This window comes from Carassius carassius, chromosome 32, assembly GCF_963082965.1.
Source record: "Carassius carassius chromosome 32, fCarCar2.1, whole genome shotgun sequence".
Lineage (NCBI taxonomy): Eukaryota > Metazoa > Chordata > Actinopteri > Cypriniformes > Cyprinidae > Carassius > Carassius carassius.
Window position 1 is genome coordinate 10,896,796 of NC_081786.1, and position 23,939 is coordinate 10,920,734.

Consider the following 23,939-nt stretch of genomic DNA (forward strand, 5'->3'; position numbering starts at 1 on the left):
CATACATGTAAGCCTTTTTTTTTCAGAACGGTCACGGGGTGGTTCCGTCTCGGTGCATTGTACGTGTGTTGTCGGTGCTCGTTTCTGGCGCTGGGTGGAGCGCGTGCCTCCCCGTTCCAGTCTGCTCCAGGATTTGACGTGTCTCGTCTGTGTTTTTTTCTGCACTTCCTGCTTCCTCCATGACTGTTTTGAGCCAGCAGTCCCGTCCGAAAGCTGATCGGTAGGAACGTTAAACGTGGCAATGGTGTGAAGGGTGCGCGATCGGCGTCGGTGTGTGTGATTTTGAGTGAAGCCCGAGCTGTTATTGCTGTCAGCCATGCAGTTCTCTCCCACCAACGGAGATTTTACCTTCGTCTCCTCGACGGACTCTGAAGGTACAGTAGTTAAAGGCCCCAAAGCATCCATACGTCTCTTCTCTGATATATGAATCTGTTTTATGGAATGCAGTTGGTTGTGTTTGTGTGTATGATGTATGCATACATTAATATGAGAATATAACCAAGTTTGTGAATGATCAAGCCTGTATCATGACATGGGTGTTGTTTGTAGACTCAGTAGGGATGCAGTAGTGAGCTGTATTTATCTAAAAACAACCTCTTACCCACCAGAGCTCAGCGGCACCATCGATGCACCAGATATCACACTAAATATGGGCCCTGATTCCACCAGGGACGCTTACGCCACCACCTTCCTGAGACAGAGAGGCTATGGATGGTTGCTGGAGGTGGAGGAAGAGGATTCTGAGGACACAAAACCGCTCTTGTGAGTTCTTGAGACTCGATTTCTGATGCTTGATGTCACATTTGCTTTTGGTTGTGTTTATTGGTTGTGTTTGTGCAGGGAGGAGTTGGACATTGATTTAAAGGACATCTACTATAAGATCAGGTGTGTGTTGATGCCCATGCCCTCGCTGGGATTTAATAGACAGGTGGTGAGAGACAATCCTGATTTCTGGGGCCCACTGGCTGTTGTCCTGCTCTTCTCCATGATCTCCATCTATGGACAGTTTAGGGTGAGACGTGGATCTTTGTATCTTGAGCAGTATTTTATATGTATAGTGAAGATGCATGTGCACATAGATCTACCATTAAAATGCAAAATAGATTGCCATGGACTGTAGGCAAATGACAAGGTTATCTTCAGTAGCATGGAAATAAAATAAAGGCTATTTGTTCTTCTAAAACCACAGTCTATTCATCAAATATTTTTCAATATTAGAATATTTATAAATATTCAGTCTGCCATAATGAAGGGGAGAAGACAGTTTTTATTGCTTCTCTGTAATTAGTAATAAGAAAATAAATATAATAGTATTATAGTAGTATAGTAGTAGTAATATAATATTAATAGCACCATACTAAAGTGACTTTAAGGAAGGTGTGAAGATCGAAGAGAGTAAATATTTTGAATTTTTTTTTATTTCAGTTTCCTTGTCACTTGCATGATTTAGTTAGTCAAAACAGAAGCAGAAATGCATCAAATTTGTAATATTTCTTAATATGTTATATGTCTTTTTTTTTGACCAATCAGGTTGTTTCCTGGATTATTACGATCTGGATATTTGGATCACTGACTATTTTCCTTCTTGCAAGAGTGCTGGGTGGAGAGGTATTTATATTCTGTAAAGCATCAGATAGCATATTATTTTTATGAGTTGAAAAGGATGCCCATTCATGGTTTTTAATTTTATTTACAGGTGTCTTATGGGCAAGTGCTTGGGGTTATTGGCTATTCTTTGCTCCCACTCATTGTAATAGCACCTCTTCTCCTGGTCATTGGGGGTTTTGAAGTCGTCTCTACACTCATAAAGGTAAATATGAATTTGTTTTTAAAAAAGAATATGAATTATGTATGATATTGATTATATAATATGTAAATATGGATCCCCCCCCCCCCCCAGCTTTTTGGAGTATTCTGGGCTGCATACAGTGCTGCCTCTTTACTCGTCGGTGATGAATTCAAAACGAAGAAACCCCTTCTCATATATCCCATCTTTCTTTTGTACATCTACTTCCTGTCTCTGTATACTGGAGTCTGAATTGACCACAGGCTTTGATTGGCTCATTGCTTGGACATTGACAAAGAGCACTGTGGAGAGCTACACAGCGGGGATGTTCCATGAAGACCAAGGAGGAGATTCCTTTCTCTTTTACCCTGTTCATAATCCTATATGCTTTGGGGAATGAGGTGTACAGACATTGGTGTATTTAACTGCTTCCATTTATTTTGTACACAATAAAAGCTGCATCTTATACTGTGGAAGCCCTGTTTGCAGAGATCCTTCTGCAACCGAAATCTGGAGCCCTGGTTTTACATGATATTTACAAACCCCAAAAGGGGTGGGGGGGGCCTTTATATTGTAAAAGATTATGGAAAGCATGATAGTCATGTAACAGAAATTATGTGTCACCACACACAATGGTGATTTTTTTTTTTAGTTAACCCGCTGGTGATAGACCGATTTTGTTGTTGTTGTTGTAGAGTTATCCAATACATTCAAAAAATTCTTGATCTTATCCGTTTTCATTTTTAATTTATTAGTTCTACATGGAAAAAGAGAGTATGCAGGCAGTACAGCTTAGATTAAAAAGGTCTGCTTTATATGGGTGCCTTGAATTGGTCGTTTTATATGGCTGTGGTGTATTTTATTTATGTAATGTAGCCAAAAAGGAAAGAAAGTTTTTATTTGTAGAACATGCAATTGAAAACAACTTTCTACCTGGTGATGTGTACACTGCAGACATATGTTACCATATTAGTTGAGCTAAAACAATTGAGTCTGGAAATTGTTATATGTTCATGAATCAAATTAAAATCTATTGATACTGTAATTACATGTTTTGTTGTGAATCTCATTAATGTCAGAGAATAATAATACTTATTTGCATGATTTATTTCTTAATTTCATATTCAAATGTTTGGTTACTGGTAACAGTGATTAAGTATAATATTTTGAGGATACAAGAGTGTTGTATCTACTGTTAAAAACAAGACGCATATCAAAACACTTAAAAAATAGTGGTCGGATATTTGCTGACAAAATTCTTGACAGGTATCATGGCAATTGTAAGTTAGTTACTAACAGAATTTTATCAAAGAAAAAAGATTTTAATAAAAATCGTTTATTTGTTTGACATAATACTAAATAATTAAAAGAGCCTTAAAATCTGACTTATCTATCTGTCTATCTGTCTATCTGTCTGTCTGTCTGTCTGTCTGTCTGTCTGTCGACAGCGCCCCTTTAGGTTTGGCGGGCCATCACACGGTGACTACTACGCCAGTTCCGTTTCCACGCAGAGTGTGTAGAAGGAGCCGCTGGTTTCCGCTCCGCTGATGGTGAATCGCTGCTCCTGCGGTATCGGGAGGAGGTTCAGAGCCCGCAGTGGAAGCGTAGCGGTACTTCGGGATTCAGCTTTAACGTTTTCTCGTCGAGTCGAGTCCACGGAGGAGCTACTGAAAGAGGTGGGAAGGCAGGAAGGGAAGATAGCAGGAAGATGGCGGCGGCGGCGGCGGCCTCGCCGGACTGGGTCGTGCTCAGGGACGGCTGTCTGCGCTGCGATGAGGAGGGCCTGCGGAGTCTGTCCTACCACCCGGCCCTCAACGCCATACTGGCCGTCACCAGCCGGGGCAGCATCAAAGTCATCGACGGCACCTCCGGGGCTATTTTACAGGCCTCGGCTCTGCACGGTGAGTTTCGATTTGGGCGATTTCAGAGGGATTTAACACCCAGCCGGGATCATAGTGCAGAATCCGGGGCTGGACCTCCTCATAGTGCAGACGTATGGAAGATCCTTTCCTCCTGTAGCTTGTGATGGAGAAGGAGAGTGTCAAGATAATCCTGATACATAGTGTTTGATCTTCTGATGGTGCAGTGTTGTGGGAATGACTCTTCTCTGTTTGGACTCCTTGTGGAGGACTGTGTCAAAATATTCTGTTCCTATGCGATATTTTCTTGTATGATGGACTGTGGGAGAGTGATCTTTTATTCCAGGGCCTCCTGATAGATCATTGCTTTAAGATCGACACCTTACTAATCGGGCTCCCAATGGATCGTCCATCACTTCTGATTGGTGTTTTTGAGTGTAATCGCTCACTCTTCATAGAGTTGTTGTTGTTGTGACCGTGATCTCGCAGTCTTTGGGCCTCCGGATGATCCTCACTGTTTAGGGCCTCCAGGATCTGTTGTGCTGCCGGATCACTGTAAACATTGCCACGTTATTCGCGAGTACACCGTTTATGTACATATCAGTATTGCTTACTTACATTTCACACCACTCCTTGTCTTTATAAGTCAAATAAAGCTAAACCAAGACTCGACCTAAAATCGAATGCGATATCATGGTAAAGCGGTACTAAAGCTAATCTAAACCGCAAATATCAGCTCTTATTATTGTCTTTTTCGTACTCTGTGTCAGTGAAATTCAACCAATATCTCAATACATGTCAGTGATATAGAGTCAATCTTAATACAGTTTTTGGCTTTTACAGTAAACTCTTTTTGATTTTTTGACTCTAAATTAGCTGACAGAGGTTAAGCTAATCATGCTAACCTAAGCATAGCGATAGCCTAGCCTGTCTGCTACGGATCAGTCACACTACTCATGTTTATGCCAACCCTGACAGGTGACAGCTATCTGTATGGTTGCGTAAAGTATACATGTTATATTAATTTGTATTAATTTTATGTTAGTATATTTGGTTTTGGTGCTTTCTTTGCCGGTTTGCTGTTAAACATGTCATTTTGAACGGAATAATTAGTTTCTGTGGTGGTGTTAATATGTACATTGTTGACCTTGTCAGTCTATGCTGAGTGTTTTATCCATTATTCTGTATGCTAAAGGCTGGAATATTTTAATGAAAGGCATAAATAATTACACTGGAGTTGTGTATTGTTGCCTGAAGCAGTAATATTCACTATGCAAATGAGTTAAACGGGCACTCTTTTAGACATTTCTTCAGTCTCCTAGTTTGTGTCATTATACTTATGAAACTTCTAGCTCATTAACTGTCATAAAATGACACTGCAAGCCCAAATGTTTTGAAGAAAGGACAACTGGACACTAAAAGATGTAAATGAGTGCCTTTGCACCGCAGTGACATATCTTTGAAGGTCTTCTGTCAAATGTGTGTTAATGAAGGTGTATGGACATTTGTGAATGTAGCTGTAAGCCAATTCCAGGCAAACTCCAGGGCCAGATTGAAATTATTTAAACTAAATGTTGTGAATGTGAGATATAGTCCTGGAATAATCTGAAAGGCCAGTATAAGGAGTTGAATTTCATTCATGTCCTCAGCAAAGCGGCGGTTGGAATTACATTAACGGAGATGTGCTGTTCTGTAACCCTCACCATTTCTGAGTTAAAGCACGCCTGTTTATATGAAATGCAAGGAATGATCGGACTCACACAGTGACACTGTAGCACATATGAATCTTTGTTGAAAATCCCCTGTGTGAAGCAAGAAGTCTGTATCTTTGTGAAGATAGTAAGCTAGTGGTTGGGTTATGTTTAGAGACTTGTGATAGTTTTATATTGTTGAGTTGCAGATATCACGCTCCGCTAACTAGTCTGTTTAAAAATGCAATTAGGTTATTTAGCTGCGAGTCTTGAGATAGAGAGTTGGTAGCGCAAAACAGTCAACTCATGCTTGTTTGGATGATATTGATTGGAGAGGTTTTCTCTTTTTTTCCCTCCTGAGTGTGTAACACAACTACTTAAGCAGATTTGGAGGGTGGCTATTGCTATTTCTTTCTCGTGTTAAGAAACTTGATTTAAAATGCATTTAAATTGATCAAATTTAGGTATAAAATAGGTTTTAACATATTGTATTGTTACTGAACAAATCTGCTTTCAAACTTTGATTCTGCCCACCAGATTTCAGTCATTTTGCATACATCGTTCTGTCATTCATGCATGTTAAATGGTGCTTAGCTTTTCTTCTTGGGTAAAAAAAGAACAGAATATTTTGGAATGACATGCTGATGCCAGGAGCATTTCTCACTTTTCTTCAATTAGTGTTGGTGAATGTTCTAGATGTTTGTTTTTCAGTTCTGATTTGTTCAAACGAGGGTGTAGCTCAGAACAAGTTTAGTATCTCTTTATTTGTGCTCACTTGAATTCATTCATCTTTTGTTTATTGTAAGAAACTATTTCAGTTGAACTCTCCGCCTGAAAGTTTGAGGTCAGGTTTTTTTTCTTTTTTTAAGAGGCAAGTTACCCTGAAGACATTTATAAAGTTACAAAAGATTTTCATTTTACACAAAGATGTTGTTCTTGAGCAGCAAATCAGCATGTTAGAAAGGTACATCTGAAGGATCATGTGATCAAGACATCATTGGAATCAATTTCATTTTAAAATGAATTAAAATAGAAATTAGTTATTTTATATTGTAAGAATTTTTTGCAATAATACTGTATTTTTGATAAACTGCGATTACTTTTTAATAAATAGTTATGCATGGCCTTGGGTGTATTTTTGCTTTTTATATATATTTTTTTGTATTTTTATAATATCTTAATATATTATAAGTACTGTTTAATAAAATATGATGAATTGATGTAGCAAAGTATATAAATATTGGCATTGAGCACTAATGATCACCCTCTCTCCTTCTATGTGTGTTATGTGACAGCTAAACCTGGGGGACGGGTGAGGTGTCAGTACTTCCCAGCCGTGGATAAAGTGCTGTTTGTGGATGATTACGCCGTCGGCTGTAGGAAGGACTTGAATGGGATCCTTCTTTTGGACACGGCTCTCCAGGCCCCTGTGTCCAAGCCAGAAGACGTGGTGCAGCTGGAGCTGCCCGTTACCGAGGTAAGAATCCCGGCATGCACATTTTATATATTGATTGAATGTGTACAGCATATTCTTTACCTGACCACTATCAGTATATAGCTGATGTGGTTGTGGGGTGCAAACCTCAGTGCAAACCTAAACATTGATGCTTCCGGCATAGAACCATTTTCTTTAGAGAATGCAGTTGTGTTAAAAAGCAAAAATAAGTTAAAATCACTGATCTTGTTCTAAGAAATTAAAGGTACTGTATGCATATCTAAAATGTGAATTATTGCTGAAATATTTGTTAAAAGTATCATTTGCAAGTATAGCAGAGCATATAACAAGTTTCTGTGGCTCATCCAACACTGCACGACAGGAATTATTGTCATGGACTTCCTTAGTGTACGGTGTAGGTTACAACTCGGCAAAATGCTAGTTTTTTGAGTGCTCTTGTTGATATAGAGATCACATAACCAGTCTGACAAAGAGTGCTATGCAGACAGACTGGTCCATTGTGTCCTAGGACACTCTGAAAACAAACCTCCCGGCTCTCACCACTTCCTGGTCACATACGGTTCTCTTATGTGTGAGAACCAATGGATTTTGTAGCCTGATGAGCATATAACCTGGGATAGTCTGCAACTCAAATATCATGTTTTTTGTGTCTGTTTTGGTCAAAACAAAGGTCATATCGGACATGTTTGATTTGTCTTTTGACTTGTTGAATTGGATGCAGTTATGGATGTTGAGGCTTGGTATTGGCTTGATTTGTCATGCATTTTAGGGTCTGGTTTGTGTTGATCGAACTTTCAGGGCTTACTCATTAGGTCATCTTTGACTGTTGAGATGTTGAAGTATTCCTTATGAATTGCATCATTCATTCAGGTGTGTGTGTAACTTCTGTCAAACATATTTGGTTAGCCTTATGTTAGATAATATCACGTTCACACAATCATTAGGAATAGACTACATCAGCAGTGTTGGTTAAGGTCTTGAATATTATGTAAAAAAGATCTCTCTCTTTCTCTAATATATATATATATATATATATATAAATAAATAAAAATATAAACACATATAAGCTTTTATGCGTTGAACAACGCGATGGTCACGCCAGTGCGACCACTCCAAAAATTTAGTCGGTCGCAGTCTGGAAACCTGCAATTAATAGTAAATTGATTTTGTAATATTCTTTAATTTTGTAGTGCGTATGAAAAGGTGCATTTCTATTAAAGGCACATAGGCCTACATGGAGATGATGAGTCAACCTCGGCATTCTGCAACCTCATGTTTACACCCGACACTGATTCAGAAAGCACTAGTTTATTAATAAATAATTAAAATGTCTTATTTTCCCCCGACACATTCATAATCACTTTGCGGTGCACTTGCGGTGCACGGTGCTTTGAGGCAATTGCTTAATGCGCGAGCTTGAGCAAGGAATAGGTTCTAGCCTAATACGCCTGCCTATATATTAAAGTATGGTTAATATATCATTATATTAACCGATTTAATATAAGGTGTGATTAGTTGACTAGAAAAATCATTAGTAGAGGGCAGGCCTACTTAGCACAAGGACGCACTGTTACGAAAAGTGCAACAGCTGCAAATCACATCGTTATTGCACTGCACGAGTTATGCATACTTAAGGTGTCAAATGTTATTTTTTTATTATTATTACCCTATTTAGATTATGAAGAATGCTTTGTTGATCTTGTTTTCCCTTTAATACATACCTTCTGCAAGATATTTTTCAATTACTTTAAAAAAAATGTTACGGGCAATATAATTTCCCACCCGTCCCACCTGCAAATTACGCCTGTTTTTTCTTTTTACTTAATGTAGCCTTGATGTGCATAAGAAACTTTATTCAAAAACATTAAAAAAAAGGCTAATCCTACAGACCCCCAAACTTTTATTAGTTTCCACGGTCTGCGTTTCTTTGAATGCCCCCCTTAAAAAAAAATATATATATATATATATATATATTAAAAAATAGAAATAAAAGTATGGTAGTGACATGCGTATCATTCTTCTAATGCCTGAAATTCAATTCTGGTCTACTTGCGCATATGTCTTGAGATTATATTTTCCAATACACTATAGAGGCCACTGAGGTCAAAACAAACTTTTGCAGGCCATGAGCTGTTCCTCGTGGGAGCCCAATCTTTTCTGTTAGGTCACATGAGTTAACTTTAGGAGTTCCCTAGTCTCAGACCGAATGAGTCATGTGACTCAACTTGTTGTTCAGCAAGGCCATTCATAAACATGTACATTGAAATGTGATAACTGAAGTGTAAACATGAGTCATCACTGCAGTGCTGGAAGTAAATCTGTTTATATAGGATTTTTAATAGCATAATATTGGTCATGATTAGCTTGTTGTTTTTATGGTACTGATTTGACATGGTAAAAAGGGCGAAACCTAATGTCTCTTATGAGACTGTTTTATTATTACCTTTTATATTTGGTCTTTCTAAGCTCTGAGGCGGTGTTTCACATCTGTACTCATCTAAAATTACATTGCTGTCCTTCAATTTTTAAGAGTTGTTACAACTCAAGTGTTTTGGCACACAAAAATATCATAAATAGTTGGAAATCTCTAGGTGGAGCCAAGAGATGCAGTCAGGGCTCCAGACTGCGGCCATTTTTTCTGTCAGTGCGACTAATTTTTTTGAGCAGTCGCACTGGTGAGACGACCGCGTTGCCCAACTCATAATCTCTGCCGTTCCTGTTGCATTTGAAATTCATCAAACGGCAAACTAAATGAAAGCGAAACACGGACCGTTTATCAGCTTGGACCGTGACACACACAAACTTGTCCAAGCTCAGAACAGCTTTAATCGGGAGCCAAAGTTCATTTCGCAACACTGTTACTGCACAGATGCAACAGTGTTTCGAGATCCAGTGAGAAGCATTTGAATTCACCGCACAATGAAAAGGTTACTGCGAGATCTAGTGAGAATCATTCAAATTCTGCAATCTCTGTATAAACAACGCTGACATACTTTTTGAAATTATAAAATCACTATTATAAAATATACAATTTTGTCAGAATTTTACACTTTTTTTGTGTATGAGGTGAGAAAAGACACAAACTTTTCTTCAATTTGCTACTAAATCACACATAATCACTGAAGAAGGTCAGTTCCATATGCTAAACAAATAATGGTACAATAAGAGTGGAATGTATACATTTTCTGTATATAAAAACTAGATTTTGCACCTGTTATTGTTGTTAATAAAAGTAAATTTTGTACTTTTAATTTTGTATTACTGTCAAATCTGTAAAAATAAATGAAATAAACATGAAATATTATTAGTAACTGCACTTATTAATGCAAAACAATTTTATGATTAAATTCTTTATTTTGAATACTCCCATACACCACCCCCAGTGCTACCAAGTCTGCTGAGAGTCTGCTCATCCTTCTGTAGAACTTAGTGGTGCTGGTGCCCAGAGGTTGACCCATGTATCGGTTTTGCAGATTAATCAGCACCTTTTGTTGATTGCTGGATCAATCGGTTATCGCCAAAAATCCATACCGATAGTTTTCCGGGTTGCGTCCGTTGCTGTACAGTATAGGTACAGTATAACAGTACCTAATTTATTTTCTTCTCACCTGAAATTCATGCAATAAACATGTTTATGACAAAGATTTCAATTTGTTTGTGGTCTATATAGCCTGCATCAAAATGAGGTTTGCCATGATGCGCCCGAAGGCATGGGTTGAAGACCCAGTCAGTGACGTCACGATATGCTAATTTGTTTAAATTCATACCTACGTAATCACCATCACCAAAATTGTACTTTTTTGTTTACATTGAAACTTGAAAAAAAATTATAGACCTACCTACCGACACTTTAAAAAAAAAAAATTATTGTTACTGCACACCAAAATATTTTTAAGGATGGCCTGAATAGTAATTTTAGAGGAATAGTGTTTTTGAAATAGTAATCTTGTGTAACATCTTTACTGTTTTGGTTATGTAATATGTAATGTTTCCTGCAGTAGAAAGTACAATCACTCTTGTGCTATTGGTCCTTTGAGATCCGTATCCCTTAATAATCTGAAGCATTCTAATGGCGTAAAACTTCAACACTATCATTTGATATCCACATGAGATAATGTGTGTGTGTGTGTGTGTGTGTGTGTGTGTGTGTGTATGTATATATATATATATATGAATGACTAATTGCTTATATTCTGCATCTTTGAGGTTTAAATAGATTGTATACGTAAAATACTATTCCTTGTGTTTCCCTGCAGGCCCAGCAGATGTTGTATGCGTGTATGGAGAAGGTGGATGTTTCCAACACTGAGGGTTATGATCTTTTTCTCACCCAGCTGAAAGAAGGCCTGGAGAATACCTCAGATGAGACGGCGGCCAATCACAAAGTGGCAAAGGTTTGTCTAGCAGGAAGGAAGATGCATCATTCAGAAGTCATCTTACTGTTCTTATGATTATAATGTTTCATGTTTAATGAGTTGCAAACTGTTGAAATCTAGATAGCGTAATGAATAATCAATCTAGCCTACCTATCTTTTTGTGAGTCATGCCTGTTTATGGCTAAAATGGTTATTGAAGTAATTTAAAAGTGCATAATTTAATTATGATATTAATAAGAAATTGTATTTCTTGTAATTGTAAATTTACATATAAGAAATGCAACAATGTGGTTCACAATTGTAATAATTATGGTAATATAGCTCACAGTTGTACCTTAATATCTCACAATTACATCTTCATAGCAACAGTTGAGACTATATTTCTCATAATTGGCTTTATATCTGAAAACTCTGACTTTATTTCTCATAATCTTAACTCAAATTTTTACCTTTCTAATATTTGACTTAATATCTCAGTTTTTTTTTATTGTCTAATAATTAGACTTTATAGCTCACAATTAAAACTGTATCTTCAACCCTCTACGGATACCTTGGCAATTGAATCGCCATTGGTTAGTAAATAATTTAGTTTACTAGTCAGCCTGATATATATAAAATAAATATTTGTAAAATGACACAGTTTTTGAAATATCTGAAAGTACACTCTTAACATAAGAGTCAGTCAGTCAAGCATTATAATAATCAAGTATTAATTAATAATTTAAATTAATAGTAATTAGAAATAAACTTGATAACAATGTTTGAGTGCATATTAGTCATTTAATCCTCTACGGTGCACAGATTGTGTATCAGGTCTACGGGTATTTTTGGGGCCTGGAGAAGTTTTGTCATGCCCTGAAAAATGTGTTTTTGAGAAAACAATGTTTATGCGTGGTTAGTGAAAAACTTAAATTGTTAAATCACTTGAATAAGGCAAGAAAACACATACAGAACATTGGTTCCCGAGACTTCTGGGAACTGGAGCTTGTAGCCTAGAATTTTTCTTTCTAAATGATGTGAAAATCATCTTGTTTACTCACACACACAGAAAACAATATATTGATTTAAATTTTCTAAGACACTTTTTGTTTGTAAAAGTCATATGCGAGTAGGTGTCAACTATCATGAATATCATTGTGATATACACCTGAGAAGACAAAGGCCTGCATAATGAGCTGCATAATGAGCCTCTCAGTCAGGTTTGTCACTGAGAGGGAGGAGTTACAAAAAAGAATGTGAGGACACAATAAATGTATAGATTTTTATGTTTGTAGTTTTATTTAGAATATATTTAATTATCCCACAAAATAAAGTAATATTCACTTGCTATGCAGATATACAGTTTATTAGGAACTTTCAAAGCTGAATTTTTAGCATCATTGCTCCAGTCACACACTGATTTTTTACAGATTTTTTAAATTGTTATTAGTATAATTATTATTATTATTATCAATGTGGAAAAGAGCTAAGAATATTTTTTTTGATCATTTGAAAGAACAGCATTGTTTGTTACATTTGTTACATTTATTTGTTACATTTATATTATTTACATCAAGCTTTTGTATAGTATTGTATATTGTTATTAAAACTTCATAATGTTTCACTTGATTATACACTTAGTCAGGAATTATAGTTTGGAAAAAGGAAAAAGTCTAGTTAGTAGTAAAATGTTTACATATTATGTGAAACCTAATACAAGTATATACATAAATAAAAAAAGACTTACTCATATTTATGATCTCTGCTGAATAAAGTGCTTCATCCTCATCACATCTTCTTGGGGTGAATTATGTCTTATTCCTCTCAGCGCGAAGCAAACAGTAAAATAAAAAACTTGAAGAACAGTCTCGCTGCTTTGTTTTCTGTATGGGCGTTTACATGCCGCAAGATTTTGAGTGTAACATTATAATCTCAAAAGCGCGTTGAGTGCATTGGGGTGGTCGCATTAGAGATAATGAAGGGAGACGTGAAAGACTGGACATCGCGTTGTTTTGATATGGATTACTTTATCACAGAATATTTGTTTTCGGTGGCACTTGTTTAGTTTAAAAGTAGACATGTCAGGCTTTCTATAAATATATCTCTCATGTCTCTTTGTTGAGTATTCACTGAGTTACAGTTCATTTTAATGACGTGTTTCTAAATGAAGATCAGCGCAGACAAAGGCTGCAGACAGCACACCTTGTTTGTTGTCTTTGTTTTATAAATGCACAAAGTTTTGTTATTATTATTTTTATATACAAAAAAAAGTAGACCCTTTACAGATTCGATTGATGTATTGCTCTTATCTGTACGGTCAAATCTGAAAGTGTAATTTAACTCGGGGTTATCAGGAGAAAATGCCTCATAACGCGTATACGCGTGAATCAGCTCCAGAGGGTTAACTGAACATTTTAACTGCACTGGTGGGGGTGCTTTTTTGGTCATTCAGTGTTTCTGTAAAAAAAAAAAAAAAAAAATTAATAATAAATAATAATGAACTGCTGGATTCATGAATTTTAATCAGGTTGTGTGCGTTCGCTCGAACTTATTTGCTGAAATCAAAACAGGGATGATAATAAATGAGCGCCAGCCAATGAAATTGCAGTTTGAACATTAGCTCCATCCACTACCGGAAAACCCAGCAGTTCTTAAAAGCTGAAGAATTCCAAAGAAATGCCGTTATTTTGACAGGAAAATACAACAAAGAATATTGTTTAAATGTAGCGTGTCAATTCTATATCTCTTTCTCTCTCTCTCTCTCTCTCTTTTTCTCTCTCTTTCTCTCTCTCTCTCTCTGTCTCTCTCTGTCTCTCTCTCTCTCTCTCTCTGCGTGTGTGTGAAAGAAAGCAATGGCGAGTCGTGCACCTTCACACTAGATTTTACGGTACGTCAAATACGGGTGCATTGTACATCCATTTAGATGGACTGAAAAACAGCACAGATCGCTTGATGGAGAGTGAAACTCTGAAGCACTCCATCAAAGTGTTCGGCGAGTGAACATATATCTGTGCTAAACTTATACTTAACCTCTTAACTCACACACTGGCGAGTAAAATCTGAGAATTGATTCTACATTGGCTAATATTAGACATCATTTAGTTGCCCAGAGTGAAGATTTGGTCTCATATGCGAGTGATTAACTCACAATGTAGAGGGTTGATCTTACAATGCATCTATATACATCTCAGTTACATCTTTATAGCTACAACAGCAATTTTATTTCTCTGAATTGTTTTGATATCTTTGGGGCATTATATTTAGCAATTTTATACATTTGGGAAATCATATTTTACAGTCTTTTATATTTCACAGTTGTTGTTTTTTTAAAGATATTTAACAACTACAACTTCATATCTTACAATTGTTGCTTAATTTCTCGCAATTGTGACTATTTCTTAAATGATTTACTCTGAAGCAGAAACAGGCTTCCATAGAAAATATATTTTTCCTATCAAGAATTTTTTAAATGTTTGATAAAATGTATATAATAAAATTCATAGCTGGATCTGATGTGACTTTGGCTTGATTTTGGAATGCGTTCTTAAAGTGTTCTTTAATCACAGGACTGGTTCCCCATCTCTCACAAACACACGCTAGTAGTATTGCCCATCCATTCTTTGTTGTGCACTGCTGGGATTTGGCTTCATGTTTCAGTGCTGCAGAGCGTCTGGCAAGCTATTTTTCCTTGAATTTGTGGGTCCCATAATGTTGGATTAAAACCTTGCTGCACAGTGTGTGTGGTGACATGTTTGCTGATGTAATGCAGTCTGACTGAGAGTGTGTGTGTGTGTGTGTGTTTGATATTAAGCTAGAATAGTTGAGTCCTGTAGCATTAAAGCATATAGATTATTCATGAGACGATAGCTCACAGTGACTTATCTGTGGAGACACACGCAGGCTGTATTGAACAGCAGTGCTGCAGAGCTCTGAGGTGTATCAGTAGCCCTGCAGTAACGGGAGGATGATCAAAGACTCCCACTAATGCACCTGTGCTGGTGAAGTCTGTCAGAGGGCACTGAGGTCCATTTAAAGAATCCCTCTGTCTTTATACTTATACTTTCATGACTGCTACTGTAAGAATGCAATGTGAAGAGCAGAGAGAAACACTCCGCTTACATTTATAGTAACACATGATTAGGTGTGACTGTGATCACTTTTTTCCCATTTTTGTTCTTTTTCAAGTACAGTTTTGTTTCCTTGCAAGTCTTTTTTGGTCTCTGTATAGTTATTGGCATAACTGTTTTACATACATTTAAGTAAAACATAAAAAATGTAATGTCGTGCCAGTAATAAAATACCAATAAACAGTGTACAACAAATATAAAAATAATTGTAAAACAAAAACAAAACACAATACGAATAAATAAAGTGGTTATATAATAAAATTATGTACAATAACCAAAATACAACAAATGTAAAAAATTACCAAAAAAACCCTAAAAGCATAAATTAATATAGAAAAATAAATGAGTAAAATAAATTAAAAATAATACAATGTAATATTAAATTGTTAAAAGATTTTAACTTAGTCTTACATTTTTGAGCTCTTATTGCTGCAGTCTCTATCAGATGCCAGCATGTGTCCAGAAAGCAGAAATTTCTTTAGTCTTTTGTGTATAATATGTACAGATTGCATATTTGTAATGAGACAACAAGAGCATTGGTTATTGCACTGGGAGTCTGCCGCTCCTGTATTTAAATGGTGTGTTTATATGGAACCCCCATAAAGGCTGGTCTAGGAACTGTTTACCCCGTCTACACAAGTCATATTCATCTAGATAGGAGGAAAGGAACTGATCCTAGATCAGCACTTTTTTTCTGAGTCTTAAAATAAATGGGCCTCTGCAGTTAATAATGACGGCATGTTTCTCCCCTGTGTCCTCCAAGCCATCAGATGCATATTACTGCAGTCCTCTTCATGCAGTTTCGCAGTGGACCACAGTATAAACCTCATGTGGTAAAAAAAAAAAAAAAAAGAAAGTAAGTGCAGTGTTCCCTTGTGTAGTCATCCAAGCACCCTTTTTTCTGTGATTTGGCGGACATCCAGATCGCACTGCTGTAACAATGAGTGTCAGCTACGGTGATGGATTTCTCACTACGCTTTCCATTGACCCCTGTCAGGCCACGGCACTGGGTTCTGGAGCTTTCCAGGCCCTAGGAAAGTGCACAGATTGTGTATCATGTTTTTTCATGTTTGAACACTGGAGTTTTTTCTAGGTTTAAATGAGAGTGAAAGTTCAAATAAGCCAGGATTGTTTTGAACAAGCTTGTTCGGACTTGTTCAGACATTTCAGTTTAGAAATATTTAAACACTTTGTCTTGAAATTAGGCAGATCCTAAAGTATTTGCAGCTGTTACAAGCTCCTAAAAAAGATGAAGGCCTATTATTTACACCATCTTGCATGCCTTCTTGCTGTAAATGCTGTTTAAATGTAATGTCACTCTCCATCTTTCTAACTTTCCAGTGGGCGACTGTGACCTTCCATCTCCCTCATCACGTGCTGAAGGTGGTAACGAGTGCCATCGTGAACGAGTTGAAAAAATTGAATCAGAATGTCGCAGCACTGTCGGTCGCCTCTTCAGTCATGGACAGACTCTCCTACCTCTTACCGAGCGGCAGGCCAGAGCTGGGTGTTGGACCTGGGCGCTCTGTAGACAGGTAAATGCACAGGATAGGGTCACTTCAGTGTTTGTCAGATTATTTTTGATAGCATAAAAGCATTCAGAATTGTAAATGTTTCTCAGCTTGAGAATTGACCCTTCGCAAAGACCCACCCCTGTTAGCTACTATTGCTATGTCCAAAAATGGTGCAGTGAAAAATACATCACAGAGCAAAGACGACATTGACAACGGCCTTACTTTTTGTATGAAACAAAGTCTAAGCGTTCAAATTTTGTCATTAAAAAAAAAAAAAAAAGAAAGAAATTCAAACAATAAATACAGTTTTTTGGCTCTTTAATGTGTCGGTTCAAGCGGCATGTGATCTGATCTCTTACTACTAGTTACAGCATGAAATAAACATGAATGAACATTAGAAAGTATGTTGTCTCAACCACAGAAAGATGTCAATGCACCATTTTCAAGTTTAACTCTACTGATGCTAATCTACTTACATGCCTGTCTAGATTGTTTGTTGGACAAAATGGCGAATCTGGCAGCAGTGTCGGCAGTGTCGCACCAAAAAGCTGCACTCGAACACACTGCACAGACTACAGCTGACGGCAAACTAACACGTGCATTCTGCGCATGTGTGAGAGGAATGAGCTGTCCATATCAGCAGCTATCAATAATATATATTCATCATTTAAAAGGAGAAACCGAAACAAAGATATGTGACCTTGACCAGTCTGAAGTGTCATTTTTTTTAAAAATTGAGATGTATACATCATTTGAATAAATAAGTTTTCCATTTATGTATGGTTTATTAGGATCAGACAATATTTGGCCGAGATACAACTGTTTGAAAATCTGGAATCTGAGGGTGTAGAAAAATCTAAATACTGAGAAAATTGCCTTTTGAAGTTGCCCTAATGAATTCTTAGCAATGCATATTACTAATCAAATATTATGTTTCGATTTATTTACAGTAGGAAATTTACAAAATATCTTCATGGAACATGATCTTTACTTAATATCCTAATGATTTTTTGCATAAAAGAAAAATCGATCCTTTTGAACCATACAGTGTTTTTTTGGCTATTGCTAAAAATATACCCCAGCGTCTTAAGACTGGTTTTGTGGTCCAGGGTCACATATACGAGATAAACTAAGATGCGGCGTTTGCTTACCATTTTGATATCAGTAACATTGAATACTTTCATCAATTTAAGCAGCTCATGTTGTTATGAAAACATTGACGTATTAGAATGATTGGGAGAGATCACGTAACATTTAAAACATCCTTCTGTCTGTACTTCATTCATTTACATTAATGTTTTTTTCACTTACCCTTTAATTCTCGGCACTGACTTGTTTGCTAAACTGAACATCCAATCAGAGTTCTTACTCTTGCTGACAACTCCTACGCCCCCAACGCTGATTCGCAAACTGCCGCCGACAAGAGCCGACGAGTGGAACACACAAAACATGCTACAAAAGACGGTTGGCCTGCTTGGTGTGTCCCGGCCTTTATATGTCAAAACATCAAGGGAATTTAGATTTCTCATTTCACGACCCCTTTAATAACCGCACATAAAACACACTGGAAACCACCCAGGACACCTTATATGGTGACAGCATGGACAAGCACCGCTCAAATTTCCTACAGAAATAAGTGGATTTGAGGATGTAGAATGATTTGAAGTGCTTTTTGTGCTTCTTCACCACTAAAGATACATTTTTTTGACTTAAGAGTGTATGTGTGATGTTTACAGGTCTTTGATGTACAGTGAAGCTAACAGGAGAGAGACGTTCACATCCTGGCCTCATACTGGCTACAGGTGGGCTCAGCCTGATCCCATGGCCCAGGCAGGCTTTTATCACCAGGTTTGTGTCATTGCCATGGCAGTGATTCTTTTCAAATTGACTGTCACCTTTACATTTTTCCCCTGCTCAGGTCCTATTCGTTTAGCTTTTTGTGTAGTATGTATTATTTTTGGTTTCTTTTTTCACTATTTGAATGAGTCCTCTTGATGGTCACTGACTTTGCTTTCGATTTTATTGTAAAATCAGGGAATTCCCAATGATGCACTGGTACATGATTGTCTTTTTTCGAGTCCCCATGCATGCCAAGGAGGGTTGAGCTGTGCTGGTAACCAAAGAGACCACACTACTTCTCTCACCCATGTTCCCTGTTGTCATGCCAACCGAACGAAGTGAAGGGAGAATAGTGCCTCTGTGTTGCGGATGAAAGGGTGATGCCACAGCAAAAGGGACATTCCGTAGTTAAAGAAATAAAGAGCGAAATGGGAAAGCGTGATTAATCATGAACTGAAGTTTCTTTAAGGTTTAGCCCTAACAGTCTAGGTGGACTTTCATCTTTTTAAACCGTTAAACCAGATGTGTTGGTAAATATGTTGCAGTCTTTCATGCAAGTCTTGTGATAATGTAACATACTTTATATTTCCCCAAATTCCGTTAACATTTTTCTTGACTCTGTTATAATGGTCAAATTAAATTGTAATTAATTTAATAAGTCTAATTAAATGAAATCATGAAACCTACAATATTAAACATCAATTTATAAAACATTTTATAAAAATACAATTTTTAAGGCACTATGAATTTTTATTTTTTTCTTAAGTTCAGATTTATTTTGACAATTCTGTTTTCCATTAATTTTCTGTATTCTGAGTACAGATTTTGCTTAGGGCACCAACTCCCAGGGGGGCAACATTCCAAAAAAAAAAAAAAAAACAATTATAGAAATATTAGTATTAACTTTTATGCTGAAGAGCAGATCAGATTAGCAGTTTTCTTAGGTAATAAATTAGGTTCAAAATGTCACATGTTTCCAAAGCACTCATTTTGCTGTTATAATGTGTCGTGTTTGTCCCCTTGTATTAGGTCTTTAAATGTGTCTTTTAACTATTGATGATGATAACGACTGTCTTCTTCCTTCTAGCCTGCATCCACAGGTGATGACCGGGCAATGTGCTTCACCTGCAGCGTGTGTTTAGTGTGCTGGGAACCTACAGATGAGCCCTGGTGAGAAGCACTCCACTAAAACACAACTACAATGTCACACTCAAACATGAACCATAACAAGGGCCAAGAGCTGAGAAAACTCCTCCTTGTGACCATCCTAATAAACCATTTATACCTTTTTAGGTCCGAGCATGAGCGCCATTCTCCCAACTGTCCGTTTGTGAAAGGGGAGCACACACAAAACGTTCCGCTATCCGTCACTTTGGCCACCAGCCCAGCTCAGTTTCCCAGTGCAGATGGTTCGGATAAAATCGTGTGCTATGGGTTCGGAAGCTGCCCTCATTTCCTTGCTACCGCAACCAAAAGGGGGAAGATTTGCATCTGGGATGTTTCAAAGCTTATGAAGGTTTGTTGTTATGTTCATTTCTAAAGTGTATGAGAATGGCGCAGTACACCTAAACCTCCATGTTTTTCTCACCTGTTCAGGTGCATTTAAAGTTTGAGGTGAACCCATATGACCCAGCCATCCTGAGGCAGCTGATCCTGTCCGGCAGTGAGCAGCAGAGTCTCACAGGCACAGAATCACGAAGGCCCACGCTCTCCTGGCTAGAAGAGGCCACCTGCTGCTCTGACTTACCCAAACTAGAGGGAGACAGGTTTTGAACCTACATATACATACTTAAGTTTTTTTTTTTTTTTTAAGATGTCTTACTCTATTGTTATGTCTATTGAACATGTCCTGTGTTTTTGTACCTAGTGATGACCAGATAGAGGACTCGGACAGTGAAGAGCATTCCAGATCAGAGTCGGTCACAGGTAAAAGCACTTGGACATTGGTTTTCATGTATTGACAATGTTTTTTCAACATACTGTATCTGCACTCAATGTTGTCACCAAACACCCCTTTTTTTGTTTTCCTGCTTTCCATTTGTGTAGGCCCACTGGGTCAGAAAGAGACAATGGAGGTGAGTTTGGGAGTCACAGCTCTCAGTGTCCTACAGCAGCCTGAGAAGTTGCAGTGGGAGGTGGTGGCCAGTGTGCTGGAGGACACAGTTAAAGATCTTGAGGAGCTGGGCGCCAACCCTCCGCTCTCACTGGGCCCCCCAAAAGCCGACAAGGCTAAGGAGAGGCTGGCCGAGCACCACAACATTCCCTTCCCCTCTCTGCTGGCCGGAGGACTGCTAAGCTACCGGTCAGCAGCAAGTTCTCCACTAGGCCCCCCTCCATCTCGGCGCTCCATGGATAGCCCAGTAAGGACTGCTGCCTCTGAGGGGCTTGCACCGGACCAGGGTCCCATGGAGATTGAGACCTGTAGTCCCCCCACGGACCTGGGCTCCCTCAACCTACCACCACCAGCCCCTGTGCAAAGGACTATGCCTGTACTACTCCTCTACAGCATCAAGGAAGCAGATGAGAAGTCTTCAGGGAAGGTGTTCACCCAGATGAACAACCTGATGAGCAAAGGGCTTCATGAGGAGGGCTTTACTGTCCCACAGATTATCGAGATGGAGTTTGACACTCACGAGCAGCTGCTGCTGCAGGACCCTCCCATCACGTATATCCAGCAGTTTGCGGATGCGGCGTCTGGGCTCGGACCTTTGGATGGGGAAAAGTGGAGCTCTCTGGCTCCGCGGCCGGGCTCTCTGGTACAGTGCTTGCGGTTGCCAAAAGCATTAGAGGAAGAGAACCTGTACGTTGACTCAATCACCCCCTGCAGTGATGGATTACACTTGTTAGTCGGACTTCAGCCATGCTCCGTAGAGTCCCTTAGCGCTATCAATCAGGTGGAGGTGTTAAACACCCTCAACCGTCTGCATTCGGCTCTCTGTGGCCATCGCAAAGGACAGACATTGGCCAATGGCCATGATGCTCACTCTGGCACCTCTCCTCCACAGACCCCTCTCATCCTGCCCCCTCATGACCAGCAACAGCCCCATACTTCCAGACCTCTAGGGGGTAGTGGTGGCGGTGGCGGATACCTTGCGCTCTACAAGTTGAATTACTCCACCCGCATCGTAACCCTGGAGGAGGAACCGGTGAAGGTCCAGCAGATTCGTGACCCACGGGATGCCGTCACATCTCTCCTCCTTCTGCCACCGGATGTGCTGGATAGCAGAGAAGATGACGGAGAGGAAACTTCAGAGGAGTCTACACCTTCAGGACTCAAAAATGGCACAGGGACAGTTGCGTCTTCAGTGACAGCAGGCCCAAGCATGGTAACTGCCATTGGGAAGGAAAAGAGAGGAGAGGTGGCTGGACTTGGACACCTGGTGGTGACTACGCAGGCAGGTTACATCATGATTCTAGACTTGTCCACCCTTGAGGTGATGGCCAAGGTGGAGCCACCCAAGAAAGATGGGACAGAGGAGGTGGACCCCTTCGTCTCTGTAACCTACTGCTCAGGCACCGACCGGCTATGTGCCTGCACAAAAGGTAAGCAACCCAGATGTTTTATAACCGGCTTCTTCGTGTCTTGTTCACTAACAAGGGCATATGAGGTGTGGAGGTTCACCGTTTCTTTCAGTTTGGCTTGCTAAACACACACATACCTCATTGCCATGGGAACCAATAAGGTTCTCATTAACCGTAGTGAGCTCAGCCGACTCTCAAACAGGGCTGAAACTCTCAAAGTGAAAGTGACATGACATACAGCCAAGTATGGTGACCCATACTCAGAATTCATGCTCTGCATTTAACCCATCCAAAGTGCACACACATAGCAGTGAACACACACACACACACACACACCGTGAACACACACTGGAGCAGTGGGCAACCGTTTATACTGCGGCGGCCGGGGAGCAGTTGGGGGTTCGGTCAAACTCTCTAACCACTAGGCCACGACTTTAAACTCTCTAACCACTAGGGCCACGACTTCCCCAAACCAAGTTGCTTACATTCATGAGAAGTGACCTTGGTGAGTCAAGGGTTGAGTGAATTTTTTGTGCATTGGACTGGTTTAATAATATGTATTGCTCTTTTGATTGGCTGAATTAAACAATTAAGTACAGTTTATGAATCTGTTGCTGTGGTCTGTTAATGCCTGCTTTGCTATTGTGTTTTTGAGTATGCATAAATGTAATTTATTCCTATGATGGCAAAGCTGGATTTTCAGCAGCCCTTACCCCATTTTCAGTGTCACACGATCATTCAGAAATCATTCTAATATGCTGATATGCTGCTCAAGAAGACTTTATCACATCTGTGCATGTATTGGAATAATGGAGAATAGGGACTTCCATCCCTGGCTTTCACTTTCGGTTTTCTTGCTGTCCCTCACTGTATTAATGAGTAGTTTGATTAAAGGGTTCATATTATGTTGCTAAAAAGAACATTAATTTGTGTATTTGGTGTAATGAAATCTATTTAAGGTAAAAAAAAAAAAAAAACATTATATTCCACATACTGTACATCATTGTTTCTCCTATATGCCGCGCCTTTCTGAAACGCGTTGATTTTTACAAAGCTCAACATTCTGAAAAGCGAGATGTCCGCAGATTAGCCATATATACAGTGCGTTGTGATTGGCCAAATACCTCAAGTGTGTGACGGAAATGTTACGCCCCTTGTCATACTGTGATGTGTGTCGTGGCGCAACGAGATAAAAACAATAAAACCCATTACAAACGAGGCATTTGTTGCATCCAGTGGGGATATTATTATGGATTATTTTAAAATTAAGAATATCTCTTTGGGTTTGAGACTGCAACTTTAGGGATCTTATCTATTACTCGAACCACTTATTACACTCTAAAGAGAAGGGAAAACTTGAAATCGCATCATATGACCCCTTTAAGAATAAAATCACTGTTACTATAAGATATACTTGCAGTTAGTTAGTTGAACAAGCCTCTAACCCTATGTATAATCTGCATACCTTCCTTATTTATATATATATATATATATATATATATACATATAAATTGTGTGGTTTGTTGAAGAGGTTTGCCAGTACTTTTTATTTTTTTTATTTTTATAAAGTTATCTGACTGTTCAGTTTTCACCTGATGGATGTTAAAACAGTCTCACACTTGCATTGAAGGCAATAACTAATTAATATATAGAATATTCAGATTATCATAGATACTCTATTGACTTGTGACCAGAATATCGTCTTTAGAATTTTTGCACAAGAAAACCCCATTTTCTCCAGAAAATTTAGAAAGTGTAATACTTTCTAGTTTTGATTGATATTTTTACTT

General features: G+C 38.5%; 2 protein-coding genes across 6 annotated transcripts in view; both read left to right on the forward strand.

Moving 5' to 3' along the window:
• Positions 1 to 62: 62 nt before the first annotated feature.
• yipf4 (Yip1 domain family, member 4) lies at positions 63 to 2,831 on the forward strand. Its single transcript, XM_059520224.1, has 6 exons — positions 63 to 374; positions 609 to 762; positions 841 to 1,012; positions 1,531 to 1,608; positions 1,697 to 1,810; positions 1,901 to 2,831. Exons 1-6 carry the CDS (start codon positions 317 to 319, stop codon positions 2,036 to 2,038), a joined length of 714 nt encoding a protein of 237 aa, XP_059376207.1. The 5' UTR covers positions 63 to 316; the 3' UTR covers positions 2,039 to 2,831.
• A 456-nt stretch (positions 2,832 to 3,287) lies between these two features.
• Positions 3,288 to 23,939, forward strand: part of birc6 (baculoviral IAP repeat containing 6) — a 93,408-nt gene continuing 72,756 nt past the window's right edge. For all 5 annotated transcript variants that reach the window (XM_059520225.1, XM_059520228.1, XM_059520226.1 and 2 more), the window contains exons 1-10: positions 3,288 to 3,687; positions 6,632 to 6,813; positions 11,049 to 11,186; positions 16,616 to 16,809; positions 18,525 to 18,636; positions 19,715 to 19,797; positions 19,921 to 20,143; positions 20,224 to 20,393; positions 20,495 to 20,553; positions 20,674 to 22,170. In XM_059520225.1, the coding sequence (XP_059376208.1) occupies positions 3,495 to 3,687; positions 6,632 to 6,813; positions 11,049 to 11,186; positions 16,616 to 16,809; positions 18,525 to 18,636; positions 19,715 to 19,797; positions 19,921 to 20,143; positions 20,224 to 20,393; positions 20,495 to 20,553; positions 20,674 to 22,170 (2,851 nt within the window). In that variant the 5' untranslated portion in view covers positions 3,288 to 3,494. The remainder of the gene's footprint in view (positions 3,688 to 6,631; positions 6,814 to 11,048; positions 11,187 to 16,615; positions 16,810 to 18,524; positions 18,637 to 19,714; positions 19,798 to 19,920; positions 20,144 to 20,223; positions 20,394 to 20,494; positions 20,554 to 20,673; positions 22,171 to 23,939) is intronic.

Excerpts from the sequence above, each read along its gene's own strand:
- yipf4 (XM_059520224.1), top strand. The coding sequence starts at position 317 with ATGCAGTTCTCTCCCACCAACGGAGATTTTACCTTCGTCTCCTCGACG. Across the intron at positions 375-608 it reads CTCCTCGACGGACTCTGAAG|AGCTCAGCGGCACCATCGAT; the intron begins GTACAGTAGTTA and ends CTTACCCACCAG. Across the intron at positions 1,811-1,900 it reads TCGTCTCTACACTCATAAAG|CTTTTTGGAGTATTCTGGGC; the intron begins GTAAATATGAAT and ends CCCCCCCCCCAG.